Source organism: Nycticebus coucang, chromosome 10 (genome assembly GCF_027406575.1).
Source record: "Nycticebus coucang isolate mNycCou1 chromosome 10, mNycCou1.pri, whole genome shotgun sequence".
Classification (NCBI taxonomy): domain Eukaryota; kingdom Metazoa; phylum Chordata; class Mammalia; order Primates; family Lorisidae; genus Nycticebus; species Nycticebus coucang.
Window position 1 is genome coordinate 97,721,259 of NC_069789.1, and position 16,672 is coordinate 97,737,930.

The 16,672-nt window shown below is 33.7% G+C and overlaps 1 protein-coding gene across 1 annotated transcript in view; it reads right to left on the reverse strand.

Annotated features, from left to right (window-relative positions):
- Window positions 1-16,672, reverse strand: part of NUF2 (NUF2 component of NDC80 kinetochore complex) — a 38,080-nt gene that overhangs the window by 20,140 nt on the left and 1,268 nt on the right. Inside the window, exons 2-9 of the mRNA XM_053607799.1 lie at window positions 13,608-13,750; window positions 12,261-12,335; window positions 11,306-11,382; window positions 10,701-10,762; window positions 7,062-7,159; window positions 5,755-5,828; window positions 4,441-4,537; window positions 3,490-3,552 (exon numbers count right to left, since the gene is read on the reverse strand). Coding sequence (XP_053463774.1) covers window positions 3,490-3,552; window positions 4,441-4,537; window positions 5,755-5,828; window positions 7,062-7,159; window positions 10,701-10,762; window positions 11,306-11,382; window positions 12,261-12,335; window positions 13,608-13,730 — 669 coding nt within the window. The 5' untranslated portion in view covers window positions 13,731-13,750. The remainder of the gene's footprint in view (window positions 1-3,489; window positions 3,553-4,440; window positions 4,538-5,754; window positions 5,829-7,061; window positions 7,160-10,700; window positions 10,763-11,305; window positions 11,383-12,260; window positions 12,336-13,607; window positions 13,751-16,672) is intronic.

Here is a 16,672-nt window from a genome sequence, read left to right on the forward strand (position 1 = left end):
ATGGTCAAAAAATCACTAGAATTAAAACAAACAAATTAAAATGACATTTTCTTCCCCTATAAAAATGACAAAAATTAAAAAATAAAAACCAACTAAACCAGGCTGGGCACAGGGGCTCATGCCTGTAATCCTAGCACTTTGGGAGGCTGAGGAAAGAGAGACCTCATGACTACAAAAATAGAAAAATTAGCCAGATGTGGTAGCATACACCTGTAGTCTCAGTTACTTAGGAGGCTGAGGCCATGCCACTCTAGCCCACTCAACAGAGAGGCTCTATCTCAAAAAACCACCCCCAAAACAAACAAACAAACAAACAAACAAAAAAAAACAAACCCCCAAAACATCCAATTTTGGAAAACATATAGGAAAAGAGATAATCTCATATTCTATTCCTAGGAATATAAATTATTATCTTTCTAGAAGTCTGTTTGGAAATATGGGTCAATTTTAAATGTGTATTTCCATAATCCAGAAATCGTACATTGAGAAATTTAATGTAAGATAAAAAGCAGCCTCATGCAGAAATTTACGTATGTACATATGTATGCATATACCACAATAGGGAATTAAAAGGCTCTATATTACAATATATACATATAAAAAACAACAGATGCAAACTGGCATAGAAGGGACATTTCTTAAACTAATAGGGGCCATCTACAGCAAACTCACAGCCAATATCATATTGAATGGAGTTAATTGAAATCATTTCCACTTAGATCAGGAACAGGCAAGGTTGCCCACTGTCTCCATTGCTTTTTAACATGTTAATGGACGTTTTAGCCATTGCAATTAGGGAAGAAAAGGCGATCAAGGGTATCCACAGGGTCAGAAAAGATCAAACTTTCACTCTTCGCAGATGATAAGCTCGTATATCTGGAAAACACTAGGGATTCTATTACAAAACTTTTAGAAGTGATCAACGAATATAGCAATGTCTCAGGCTACAAAATCAACACCCATAAATCGGTACCCTTTATATATACCAACAATAACCAAGCCGAAAAAACAGTCAAGGACTCTATTCCTTTCACAGTAGTGCCAAAGAAGATGAAATATTTGGGAGTATACCTAACAAAGGACATGAAAGATCTCTACAAAGAGAACTATGAAACTTTAAGAAAAGAAATAGCTGAAGATGTCTACATACAATAACTAAGAAAATACCATGAAGGCTACATTGAACAGTTTGATGAGAATATTTCAGACTGTATATGAAACCAGCACATTGTACCCCTTGATTGCACTAATGTACACAGCTATGATTTAACAATTAAAAAAAAAAGAAAAAACAAATGGAAAAACATACAATGCTCATGGCTGGGAAGAATCAACATTGTTAAAATGTCTATACTACCCAAAGCAATATATAATTTTAATGCAATTCCTATTAAAGCTCCATTGTCATATTTTAAAGATCTTGAAAAAATAATACTTAGTTTTATATGGAATCAGAAAAAACCTTGAATAGCCAAAACATTACTCAGAAATAAAAACAAAGCAGGAGGAATCATGCTACCAGACCTGAGACTGTACTATAAATTGATAGTGATCAAAACAGCATGGTACTGGCACAAAAACAGAGAAGTAGATGTCTGGAACAGAATAGAGAATCAAGAGATGAATCCAGCTACTTACCGTTATTTAATCTTTGACAGCCAATCAAAAACATTCAGTGGGGAAAAGATTCCCTATTTAACAAATGGTGCTGGGTGAACTGGCTGGCGATCTGTAAAAGACTGAAACTGGACCCACACCTTTTACCATTAACTAAGATAGACTTTCACTGGATTAAAGATTTAAACTTAAGACATGAAACTATAAAAATACTTGAAGAAAGTGCAGGGAAAACTCTTGAAGGACTCAGCCTGGGTGAATATTTTATGAGGAGGACTCCCCAGGCAATTGAAGCAGTATCAAAAATACATTACTGGGACCTGATCAAACTAAAAAGCTTCTGCACAGTCAAGAACATAGTAAGTAAAGCAAACAGACATTTCTCCTCAGAATGGGAGAAAATATTTGCAGGTTATACCTCCAATAAAGGTATAATAACCAGAATCCACAGAGAACTCAAACGTATTAGCAAGAAAAGAACACATGATCCCATCTCAGGGTGGGCAAGGGACTTGAAGAGAAACTTCTCTAAAGAAGACAGACGCACGATCTACAAACACATGAAAAAAAGCTCAGCATCCTTAATCATCAGAGAAATGCAAATCAAAACTACTTTGAGATATCACCTAACCCCAGTAAGTGTAGCCCACATAACAAAATCCCAAAACCAGAGATGTTGGCGTGAATGTGGAGAAAAGGGCACACTTCTACGTTGCTGGTGGGAATGCACACTAATACGTTCCTTTTGGAAGGATGTTTGGAGAATACTAAGAGATCCAAAAATAGACCTGCCATTGGATCCTATAATTCCTTTACTAGGTTTATACCCAGAAGTCCAAAAATCACAATATAACAAAGACATCTGTACCAGAATGTTTATTGCAGCCCAATTCATAATTGCTAAGTCATGGAAGAAGCCCAAGTGCCCATCGACCCACAAACGCCCTATCAAATTGTGGTACATGTATACCATGAAATATTATGCAGCCTTAAAGAAAGATAGAGACTTTACCCCTTTCATGTTTACATGGATGAAGCTGGAACATATTCTTCTTAGCAAAGTATCTCAGGAATGGAAGAAAAAGTATCCAATGTACTCAGCCCCACTATGAAGCTAATTTATAGCTTTCACATGAAGGCTATAACCCAACTATAGCACAAGACTATGGGGAAAGGGCCAAGGAAGGAGAAGTGAGGGGGGAGGTTGAAGTGGAGGGAGGGTAATAGGTGGGGCCACACCTATGGTGTATCTTAGAATGGGTACAGGCGAAACTTACTAAAGGCAGAATACAAATGCCTACATACAATAACTAAGAAAATGCCATGAAGGCTACATTGAACAGTTTGATGAGAATATTTCAGATTGTATATGAAACCAGCACACTGTACCCCTTGATTGCACTAATGTACACAGCTATGATTTAACAATTAAAAAAAAAAAACAAACCAAACAACAGATGCAAACACTAATGTAGAAGATCTATTTGAAACCCCTCTTGTTAAGTGGTGAAAAAAGCAGGTTTGAGATATGTTAAGTATAATTCCATTTATGTAAAATTACACATTTATATTTATATTTGCACAGCAAATTATTATTATTATTATTATTATTATATTATTATCAAGGATAATCCATGATATATACCATATTGTTTGCTAAGCTGCTTTCAGGTGATTTTTACTTTCTGTATTTCTGTGTTTTGATGTTTTTTAAAACAATAATCATCTATTATATATTAGGTTGAAAATGTTAACTTCATTTTGAGGGAAAAAGGATGAAACATTTGACTATAATAATTACACACAAAGCTAACATACTCCTTCACACAATATATTCAAATTTAAATGCTAGTCTACAAAAAAAAAGCTTACCAAATATTTTGTCTTTTCTGAAATATTTGCCTTCTTTTGGGAATTTCCCTCCTGTAGCACTATCTAAGGGAAAAAAGCAAACAAAGTTTTATAATGATTCAAAACAGATTTAAATTTAGTCACTTACTACTTTCTCATAAAATAAAGGTAAGAAAAAAGAGCCATTAAATGGGGTTAGACCTGATGATCTTCAAACTTTTTCTGTTCATGATGCCCTTAGGCCAAAAGAAATATCCAAGAGCTCCTTATTTAATTAAGGCCAAACAATTGCATAAGTATTTATGTCCTAACATAAATACTTTTAGCACCCTGAAAACATAATACATATAAGTTGACAAAAAATTTTTAATTTATTCTTAAATAACTACAATTACTCCCTAATTAGAGGTGTATACCTATTAGGTACTGCATAAATTTCACACACCATGGAGTATGTATTTCAGATTGGAAATGGACTCTGATTTCCTGTGGTATAATCATTTTCAGATGGTACTTATTTTTTACCATAGTAAATGCCAAAACCTCAGTTTCACAAAAATTGAAAAAGAAAGTAAGTAATCAAACATTGAAACTGTGAACTATGTTCAGTTACAAAGTGTATGACAAAAGATAAGTATTGTAGTGTTTCTCTCAAAAATCTGAAATATTTTGATGCTTCCTTGAGGGTGTGTTGCAGTGTCCAGGGTACCACAGTGAATGGTTTGGAAACATCAAAATTAAACATAAAAAACTCTCAAAGATTTTATTCAACAAGACAGCACATAACTTTGGCAACAGAAACAAACCAACCTAATTCTACATGGCTGAGAGAAGTATAAATCCACTATATGGGGCCCAGCAATGTATTTTCTTTCTTTAGTAATTGAAAGCAATGTGGTTTTACCACTTCAACATGTCCTGCCACATCCACACACACACAAAATTATATTTAAAGTCTCTCCCAACAGATACCGTTTTTTGATGAAAATCCTGATTCAGTGATTGCTGCAGCTCCTGAATAGCATCTGAAAGTTGCTTGAACTCTTCTTGCTCTTCAACTGGAACAGAACTAACACAGCAAAATAGATTAAAATAACATGTATTAACTTTGAAAGGCTAAAATAAAATCTGGCCCTCAAATAACTTAGAAGAAAACATCTGCTTTCATGTTTCTGAATTACATGCTTTCATATGACAGCCATTTAAAACAGATTATCTAGTCTCTACTACAGAGAGAAAATAAAAATCAGATGAGCTCTTTTGATTTTTTATCATCAGGTCTATGCATTCGTCCACCCTTTCTAACTTTACTCCTAATAAAATGAAGCTGGTGTTCCCTTCCCTGTTTAATACTAGTATCTCCACCCTTGCTCTGGCTCTCCTCTCTCCACATCTCTTATACCTATGTCCAGGCCCTTCCATCTGAATGTGCTGCATGTTTAGTTTTTGCCTATCAGGCATATTAGCCATTTATTTTTATTCTGCAGTAAACTCTCTGTGAATAGCTTTTTCCCATTTTTCTTTTATCTTTTTTCTGATCAGTTTGTAGGAGCACCTTGTATGTTAGAAATCTTCCATGGATTTTGTTAACAGAGGTTAGGAATGCTTTGTGGTATCTGCTGCAATTATTCTATCCCAGTCTGTCACTTTTCCTTTGACTTAATCTGTGATGTCTTTTACCATGCTCTATCCACTTCCTATCCCCAGTCTTTTCAGCTTTCTGCAGCTTATAAAATCAACTTTTACTAAAAGGAACAATTTGGAAAAGTTCTCACCTGAAGGAAATAACCTCAAAGACATCAACCAATTAGAACAAAAAAATCCTTCTACTTAAAATCAATATACACTTGAGGACACACCAAAAGTCATAACTTTCAAGTTATTCTTTCTCCTATATAATCTAAGTCAAAAACAAAACAAAAACAAAAAACTCTGTTGGAGTAAAATGTTTAATGACATTAATGGATCTGGAGGAAGAAAGAGTCCAGAAAATTATTGTTCATCTATGAAGACAAATACTCTAGATATAACTTAGAAAAGTAAGTTAACGACTTTAAACTAGTCAGGCTAACACACCAACAACAAGAAAGAAGCCAAAGAATCTATTTTACAATTAAAAGTTAGATAAAAGGACAAGAATTTTTCTTTCTTTAGAAATGGCAAGCTTAAGTAATCTATTAAGGAAGCTAAAAGAAACAAGGTGGACTGCTGGGTTATAAAATATTACTTACAATTCACTTTGCATTTTGAAACTGCATTTATTTTATTTGTTCATGTCCCACTTACTCAAGTCTCTCCAATTTCATTAATCCCTCCTGGTGTGCGGCATTTAACTGCTGCATTTTGTCTGCAGAGGATTTCTATTAAGGCAAGTTTAATAATCTCGTATTAAATCTCTGATTTTCAACATAATTGGTGATTTTTTTCCCCAAAAAAGCTTCCTAGCACAGGCTGAAAAATGTTCACTCACTCTACTATTTCTGCCATCAGAAATAAGAAATTTGAGACAGCTAGGCATTCATGACGAATGAGGAATTTCTTTACCTAGCACAAATACTGAGTTCTTACCATCATTAGAAACTGTACTAGATATTAGGAATTCCCAAGACTAACTCATAGTTCCTGAACTTAAATAGCTCAGTCTCCTTGAAGAGTCAGATACATGAATAAAAACCTGTGAAATAGCTTGTTATTTTGCAATATGATGGGAACAATGAAGAACAACACTTAACCCAACTTGGTTAATGGCTGGGGAGATGGGTTGGAGAGGGCTACAAAGAGGTAACGGATGTCTGAACTGTATTTTAAAAATAGAGGAATAAATAGTCAAGCAAAATTGTGTGTGATTATGAGAAAGAGACAGACAGAAGGAGAGTTGGCACACACACGTGCAACCTTTGGAGAGTATGTGATGTTTAGGAGGCATAAGCCTAGCATGACATGGGCAAAGAAGTGTTTACCTATATAGCTCAGTAAAGCTAGAGCTTAAGGTCTAATTGCCTGGTGTTACTCCAGTGTTTTTCTAAGAGTGTAATATCCTAAAAATGGGAATAAATTAAACAGATAACTCATAATCTTCTCAAATTCTCTAAATTGCTGAAAAAAGAAAAATGACTTTCTCTCTGTTAAAGTTACTGTCTTGGACTGAATCTTATAATGCAATGCTAGACATGATAAACACTACCACGAGCAGTTCAGTTAGGCACTTATTTGAAAGGTGAATATAAATCTCAAATATCACAATTATTTAAAGAACACTATAGTATATACACAAACTTAAAAAAAAAGACCTTAAGCCTATCAATATTCTCTCCCTAACAGTTCCTAATATAGGAAAACAAACCTCAGTTACAAGACTAAAAATAAAACCCCCCAAACTCAGCCTTTCCCTGATGTTACCTAATATCAAAGAAAACCTCATTCTGAGAAATGCCTTCCAGTAACTAAAATCTGCCACTTTATATAAATGTAAAAATAAATTCTAAACGCCATACAATTTGATATCTATGACAAACATTTCAAAACAGATTAATAATTATTTTAAATGATGTTACTGATCTGATATGTAACCCCAAAACATATTTAAATCTTACATATTGCCAAAGAAATTCCATGTATGTCTCACGGCATGCTTCTCTGAAGTGAATAAAGTTGATAATGCCACTTAAAAACCGACTTGTCCGTTTTGCTTCTAAAATAGAGTGAGATTATTTAAATAAAGTTTTGAACCAACTTAAAAATGAAAATTCATCCTCTCCCACCACCTACCCTGCCCATAATAAACTAAGAGTGGATAGGCAATAACAAAGTGCAAAGAATCTGTTCTTACTTACAAGTCAGGATATTATTAACTGGGAAAAAAAAAAAAAAGACAAACTACTTTGGGTCATGAAGAAACAACAGAGACCTAGAAAAACTGACCAAAGTATATGAAGCAACAAATTTTAGACTGGACCACAGGGGCAATAATAAGACAACAATCTCCAAGAGAACCAAATGAAGTAAACCCCAGAAATATACCAGCCCATGACTTGGAGAGTTGTCAGGCTGTACCCCAGAGGGGGAACACAAACAAAACCTACAGGTCTTGCTAACTTAAGATGACAGAGTTTAGAGTTTGGAGAGGCCAAAGCATCTAGGATGTATGAGACTCAGTACTTGATAAAAACTATCTGCAAAGACAAAGAGTTCCAGAGGCCTGTAGAGGCATCTCCCCTCATGCTTACCTGAGTACTACTTGGTACAATGAACATGAAGAAACTACTAACGCCAGGAAAATGACCAGAAATATTTAAAGTAGTTAAAAAACAAATCTAGCATCCAACAAAGTAAAATTCACAAAGTCTGGCATCCAATAAAAATGACTAGCTATGGAAAAAAAAAAAAAAGCCACAGGGCAAAATTATCAATAAGAAAAAAAAAAAAATCAATCAATAGAAGCATACCCCAACATAGATGATTAATTTAGTAGATAAGAGCCTGAAAATAGCTTTTATAAATATATTGAGAAAATCATAAGCATTATTAAGAGAAAAAGAAAAGTTTAATTTTAAAGACATGAATCAAACGTTTAGAGTTGAAAAATAAAATATCTGAAATAAAAGAACATTGATGGCATTAATAGCAGATTAGACCCAAGAAATGAAAGAATCAGTGAAATTAAAGACATAGCAATCAATGGTTATTTAAAATGAAGAACAGAGAAAAAAAATGAATAAAGTATCTATGAACTGAGGAATAATATCAAGCAGCATAACAAATATGAAATGAGTGCCACAAAAAGGAAGAGCAGAAAAGCTTTTACAGAATAGCTGAATATTTTCTATTTCACATAACATATAAAGATATCCAAGGAAGTAACCAAACCTAAGCAAGGTGAAAAAAACCTAAAACAAAAACAAAACAAGAAAAAAGGCAGAAAAAACCCTCAAAAGCACATTATAAACAAACTGCTGAACACTAGTGATAAGGAGAAAATCTTATAAGCAGAGAGGAAGACAAAACAAAAACAAATTGCATAGAGAGAAACAAAGGTAAGAACAGACGCAGACTTCTCATCAGAAATAATGCAGCCAGAAGACACATTGGAGCAGTATCTTTAAAGCACTAAAAACTGTCAACTTAAGTTCTTTATAGTCATCCGCTGGCATCTTCAGGGGGTGGGGGTGGGGGATTGGTTCCAGGACTTCCTCAGATACCAAAATCCGTGCATGCTTATGCAAAAGGCCATGGTACTCTGACAAAGCGTAGCTGCAGTTTTTGCATCCATAAATTCAACTAACCTTCATTTGAAAAGTTGGCCCTCTGTAACTACAGAATATTCAGGAAAAATACCTTTCAAAACGAAGGTGAAATAAAGGCTTTTTATCAACACTATAAGAAATGTTAATGAAATCCTTCAGGTACAAGAAATGCATACTAGATAGGAATTTGGATATACTTAACAGAATGCGAGTTAACATAAAAGATATTTTTATCCATTTAAAAAAATCCCTTTAAAAGATAATTAACTGTTTGAAGCAAATCTCACAACAATGCATATGTTTATGATATCTATAGAAGTAAAGTTTATGATACAGTAATAGCACAAGGGCCAGAAGCAGGGAAAATAAAAGTATATTGTTGTAAGGTATAACATATTTGAAGATAGACAATGGTATGTTAAAAATATATATTAAACCCTGCTGCAAATACCAAAAAAAAAGATATATTTGATAAGCCAAAAATGGAGATAATAAGATAGAATGTCTTTTCCATATACATTACTATATAAAATAAAAGATATTCCAATAAATCAAAATAGGGCAGGAAATGCAGAAAACAGAAATAAAGAACACAAAGAGGAAACAAACAACATAAAGGTAAACTCAAATCTAATCACATCAATAATTACATTAAATGTAAGTGATCTAAACACTCCAATTAAAGTGAGAATAAAAAAGTGAGACCCAACTACAAACATATGCAGTTCATAACCTATTTCAAATAAAGACACAGACAGGTTAAAGTTTGATATGTCATGATAATACAAATCAAAAGGAATTTAGAGTGGCTATATTAATATCAAACAAAGCATATTTCAGAGGTAAGAATATAACATTAAGAGGATACAACAATTCTGTATCTGTATACCTCTACAACTAAAGCTTCAAGGTATACAAAACAGAAATAAAAATAACAGTCAAAACAAACAAAACCACAATCATAGCCGAAGATTTCAACACTTATCTACTGTTCAATAGAATAAGTAGCAGAAAATCTGTCAGGATTCAGAAAGCTTGAACTATTAATCAATTACACCAAATTAATACATTTAGAACACTCCACCCATCAACAACAAAGATACCTACTCTTCCAATGTACTAGGAATATTTACCAAGATAGATCATGTGGTAGTCTAAATAATGGCACCCAAAGATATCCAGATCTTAATCTTTGGAACCTATGCATATTACCTTATTAGCAAAGCAGCACTACAGTGTAAGTTAGCGTATGAATCTCAAAAGCATAATTCTTAAAGAAGTCAGACACAAATGACTACAGACTTTAGGATTCCATTTATACTAAATTCTGGAAAAGTCAAACCTATAGTAATAGAAAGTAGAACAGTGTTTGCCAAAGGAGACTACTGCAAAAGGGACCTGAGTGACTTGTGGGAGGTCATGGTAATGTTCTATACAGAGTTGCATTAGTGTTTACATAACAATATACGTATGTTAAAACTCATCCAATTTACACTTAAAATCACTGAATTGTATAGTGTGTAAATTTATACCAATATACCAAACAAAAAAAGTACATTTCAAAAGAGTTTCAAATGAATTAAGGGACACATAAGTAAAGGTAGAATTTTACATTCTAATACAACAACATGACTATTCTTATTAGCGCTAAAAGACAATTTCTTCTTGGTAAAAAGTAATTGTCACATTTATAAAATTTGCATGATGAATCTACTATATAAAATCACACTTGCATATTATTGTAGTATATTCCCAAATTCATAGAACATTTTTAAAACAGAAGGAGTTAAGAAAAAGTAATTAGAAGAGTAGCTTTTTTGTGGATCTATAAAGGAAAAAAAATATCCAACAGGATATTAAAAAATTCATCCTTAAGAATAGAAAACACTTTCTAAAGCCAATTTCCTTGAAGATGTTTTTCTTTACATATATTGATGGAAAGGTGAAATGGTAGATTGAAGCCAGACATTGTTTTAAATTCTCACTTACTTGGATACAGAATATCAGCAGTCTCAAAGTCATTCACCTGGCAAATGGGCAGAAATGAGTCCCTTGACAATGAAGTAAAAAAAGAATATTACAAAGTATATTGCAAATTATATACTAAGCCATAGGTTATAAATATCTATTTTCAAAAAGAGATTTCTGGATATATTTGTCAATGTCAAAGGACAAAGCCAGAGTCTATTTTAATGCATAATCCTACGGCCCTAAAACCTATTTTTTCTGTTACTCATGTATTCATACAATACCGAGTTGTTGTTATAGATTCTAATAACAGCACACACTCCTGAAGATATACTCTTTAATAACACAAAGCCCTTCACAAAGATGGCAAATAATTTCAGATTTGCAACATCTTAGAACTTCAACTGAAAGCATTCTGAAAAAGTGCCAGAGGTGGAGGCAGTTGTTTGATGGAAGTCTACAATTTTGAATATTTATAGCATGTAATGAGAGGAAGATGGTAGAAATTCCACTCCCAAAGAAAATTATGTCATTAAGAAAGTTTAATATAATGTAAATATAAAGTTCAACAATGTAGAAGTGTCTTTACGTCTCTGACTAAGGCAACAAAATAATTCTGTACTCACAGATGAGTAAATAAATTGCTGAATGGTAAGAATCCTTCCATTAAATGTGGATACATGACTTCAGAATTCACTGGCATCTAAACGTAATAAATCACAAAATCTAAATTATATATTGATTAGACAACAAAAGAAAAATCTTCTATAGAAAAACTTAATCACAGATTAAATCAAATTAACTTATCATTAAATTAAAAATGGTTAAATAATAAAGATCCTAGTACAAAGCTAGAGTTGCCATCAAAATTAATAATGCTAGGTTCAGAGGGTAGTCAATATTTTTAAATAAGAAAAATGAAGGAGAAGTGGTTAGCATTTACTAAATATCACATATTGTGTTAGGCATTTCACATGTATTCTCTTCTAAATTTTAAAACAACCCTATTACATTCTGTTATCCATCCAAAGAAACTAGAAATTAACGAAGTTTCATAGCAAAAAAGTAGCAAAACCTTTGATTTTTAAACAAAATTCAAATATGCAATCATATTGGTGAGATATTTTTAGTTCATTTTTAGACAATACCCTAGGGATTTTGCAATAAAAATGAATTTCTTACTAGAAACACCTAATTTGCTATAAACTCAGTTGCCTCACTTCAACTTTTCAATCTTACTACATACCTGTTATGTTAATTTGGGAGTCCTTCCTGAGAAGAGAACAATATGAAGACTTTGCTGTTGCTTTTTACTGTCTCTGAAGACCAACCTATAAATTTGTGAGCAATTGCATAGCAACAACAATGTAGAAGTGTCTTTACGTCTCTGACTGTGGCAATGGTCTTATTGAAGCTATCACTATAAACGATTACTATGCCTAAGAGTCCTTTGCAAGTAACATTAATTTTATAAAAGTCTTAAATTTCTTAAAATCAAGAACTTCCTATCTTAAAAGCCAGTAAGCATTGTGAGCAGGAGAAATACAGCAAAAAACATATTTTGTATCATCTTAAACTCACCATGTAAAAATGTTCCAGTCGAATTCCATACACTATCTGTAAGACTCTCATGTAGATCATGTACAAGACTTCAGGCTACAATAGAAAAATAACTTTTCACACACTGATGTGTGATCCTAAAGCTCTATCACTATCATCACCATCATCCAATATTAGTCAATGAAAGCAGAGAAGAAAAAGACCACAAAATTACTCTATTTCCCTTGAAAGAGTCTTTAATTTTTCCCAATTTTAAAACACACAAACTTAGTTTGTTGGTATATAATAAGTGCTCAATAAGATAAGTTGTTTAAGAATAAGAGTAATTATATCTAAATCCAATCCAAGCAACCTGTCCACCCTAAGGAAGGGAAGAAGATAGGTTAGCTTTCAGAACTGGCAATCAGACATGTGGCAGAAGTAATGGCACACTACTTTTTAAAAAGACTTTTGATGTACTTTTTAAAAAGACCACAGAAACTTTGTTTGTTGCTGTGGATATTTAAAGTTTCCTAAGATTTAACCTTTAAGGAAACACTTGATCCAGGAGTGTACATTTAATAGGGTAATTAATACAGGATTTTTAAAATCTTATCTTCTAAATGAACAGCTCCCAAATGTTTTATAAAAGTCTTGAATTATAAAACAGCTTGTGAACCTGTTCTGACCCACATACAATTTTATTGGATGAGCAGTAAAATAAGAAATACAGAGAAAATGTGGTAATCTTTTCATAAAGCTAAATTTATTCAGTTTAAAGACCTATCAGATCAAAAAAATTGAGTTCTACATCATTAAACCAGGTTTCACTATGTTATCACTTCAAGATCAACACAGAAAACAGGAAGGAGACTTTGGGATTTTCTGTGACACATAAATAGTTCACTTTTGCATTTAATAAATAAAGATATAAGAAACAATGCCTGTCAAAACAAGTCAATTCCCCCTGGAGCATAATGCAAGAAAAATTAATAAGTAAGCTTCCGAAGAGAATTGTTTCTAAGTGCTTTTTTTTTGTGGTTGGAAACCACTTGGAATAAGTTCCTTCAATCTCTACCAATAAATGATATCCTCAGACCACCATTCCAATAATAATAAAAAATTTAATATACTTTAATATGGTTTAAAAGTTTTTTTCTTAATAAGAAAACGACCATATTAAAGAATTGAATCCTAAAGGGAATATAAAAGATGCCCCACATATAAACTTAATGTTATTTTAAAATTACTTGAGGTGAGAGATTTTCTCTGGATGAACATGACTAGCCTATATCAAATAGTATATGTGTTTCTTGACACACCGAAGAACTAATAGCTTACCTTATTCACAAATGTCATTATTCACATGAACACATAACCACATTTTACCTTTGGATTTGGATAAAGATCAATCTTGGAAAGATTTTTGCCATCAGCTCCTGTTAAGATCTTGTTGCGAATATGAACCAAAATCTCAGCTACATTATATCTGGGGAAAGACAGTGTTTCCATCCTGGGAGTTTCCTGCTAGGCTGAAGGAAGAAAAAAACTAAAGATCAGAAACACCCCATAATCAGTAGTTCTTATTATCCAAAACTGGTAAATGAAGTACAAAATTAACAACCAACGTTGAACCACTCACAGTAATGTTAACTAGCATCAAATACCCCACTAAAGTAAAAACAAATATGGATATGTGTATCCTAAAAACTTTTATTCTAAAGTGACACAGTCATTGCTATTTTTCCTCATGCTGTTCTTTCATAAGGAAAGGAGAACTAGTTGAATGGATAGACGGGAAACTATGTGCTTCTTTTTTGCATTTGCATGTCAGGTGACTTAACAAGACTAATTACTAGCAATATAGGGTAGAATTGTATTCTGATTTGACATCCTAGTCAATTCATACATAGTGAGATGGTTAGTAAGGTTAAAATGTACATAAAGAAGGAAGAAATAAATAAAGAATAGATGGCACAACTGGCAGGAATTCCTATCACCAAAGCCAGACCTTTAAAATAACAAAACCAGTTCAAATGTCCTCAGACAGTGAGTTATTCCTGTGTCCCCCGGAGTAGTAGTTCTTCAATTTTGTCACCCAGTGCACACAGGACAATGTTTGTAGGCAATTTTAGTTGTCAGAACAGGTGTGGGGATGCTACTGCAATCTAGTGAGTAGAGACCAGAGGTGAAAATAAACATCCTATAATGCAAAGGGTAGCCCCCCTCCCCCCCAGCAAAGAATTATCCAGTCCAAAATGCAATAATACTGCAGGTAAGAAAACTTGTCCTAGAACCTTGCACATAACTCTGTCATAATACTTGTTACAATTAAAGGATTTATGTTTATAGAATTTTGACACTACATTGTGTGATCCTAGTAGGCTAAGATCTTTTCATTTTCTTCCTCTCCTTATGACTGGCAGAAAAACAATAGTAAGAGGAGGAGCAGCAGCAATAGCAGCCGTTGTCTCAGCCATTTGTTAAATACCTGTTTAGTTACCACCAGGTCCTCTACTGTCCAGTGAAGCAGCACGATCCCAGAGAACCAATGCTCAATTATGCAAACAAAATGACATGGTCCACAAGTTTAGAAATCTATTTCTTTAGCCTCCTAATGTTTCTTTGAATACTAAGCTTAAAATGAAGTTCTGCCAACTTGCCTGACTTCTAATGAATAAAGAAAGCCATTCTTTTTTTTTTGGAGACAGAGTCTCACTTTGTCACCCCCAGTTGAGTGCCTTGGCGTCACAGCTTACAGCAACCTCCAGCTTTTGGGCTTAGGCGATTCTCTTGCCTCAGCCTCCCGAGTAGCTGGGACTACAGGCACCCGGCACAAGGCCCGGCTATTTTTTGTTGCAGTTTGGCGGGGCCAAGTTTGAACCCGCTACCCTCGGCATATGGGGCCGGCAGCCTACTCACTGAGCCACAGGTGCCACCCAAAGAAAGCCATTCTAAAAGATTATTAAATAACTTCTCAGTTCTGGCTGAACATTTGAAAACATCACAGAATTCACTAACTCTCAAGGCTACTTTTTCCTACTTTAGTAAGTCTCCCTACATTAGATAATTCTTCCTCATGGTGTATAGAAATAAGTTGTGTTATAATTTTACCTCCTGGTCCTATTTCTAGTCACTGCAACTAAATAGAATATATTTACATATATAGAATATGCTTATAAGACATCACTTTCAAACATGTAAAGAAAGCTATCACAAATTTGTCACACTCTCTCTTCTATAAGGTAAGTATAATTTCTTTACACAAGGCTGTCTTAACACCAAAATATTCCTTACATGATACTGTTTTAGAAACTTTACTATCCTGTTCACCTTCTTCTATTACATACTATTTTTGAAACTGGAGACCATAATCCTAAGTAAAGTATCTCAGGGATAGAAAACAATACCTGATATGTTGTCACTAATAAGTGAGAGCTCAGTTATGGGCACTCAAGGACACAAAGCACTATAAAGGACATAAGAAAGCAAAAAGGGGGGAGAAGGATACAAACTTATCTAGGGGTACAATGGGCACTATTCTGGTGAGGGGCACATCAAAAGCCCTGACTTAAGCATTATGCAAATGCTATTATCCTCTAACAAGAACAAACACTTGTAACCCCCTTAATGTTTGAAATATAAAAAATTAAAGCACATTATTTTGTTAAGTGTCTTCTTGAAATGCAATGCCCATACTGAACATGACACTCCATACAGGGTCTGCCTAGGGCAGAATATTAGTACAGCAGGCAATGGCCTCTGCTGATCTAGTCTACACGGTGTCCCAAAAATCTCCATACACAAGGAAACTTGCATACCAACAGATCTCTTGGAACGTGTTTGCCATGACCAGGGGAGAAGACTTCATATGTGTGTGTGGGTGCATCCATGCATGCGTGTGTGTGTGTGTGTGTGTGTGTGTAGAAAGAGGCGGCCAATGCATACAGAGTATTTTGTATATAAAGGTTCATTTAGCTACAATTTCCCATTTTCTCCATGTATGGCAACTTTTGGAACATCATAGCACTTACTGACAAATACATATTTATAATCAACTGAAACTGATATGATACTGTTTTAGAAATTTTACTATCCTGAACCTTTGTAAACATGACCCACTTCTATTAAGCCAGAATTTCCCTATGTTCTTCTCACATGATTAGTTACTTGAACCTTAATCAGGGATTTGTATTTTCTACCACAAAATTTCATAATTTCATTTTAGAGCTAGAATCTCTTGGAATCGAGATTTTGATGCATCACATATTATTTGCCCCTTTCTGCATAAATATGCATTCTATATTTTCACGTAAGTCATAGATTTATAATCTGTTGATAAAAGGACTAGGTCAAAGAAAGATTACAGAAAAAGTCACTTTTCCAAAGCAAGCTACACCTGAATTAAGATATGATCACTATAGAAAGCATACGTGTAAAATACCTTTATAACT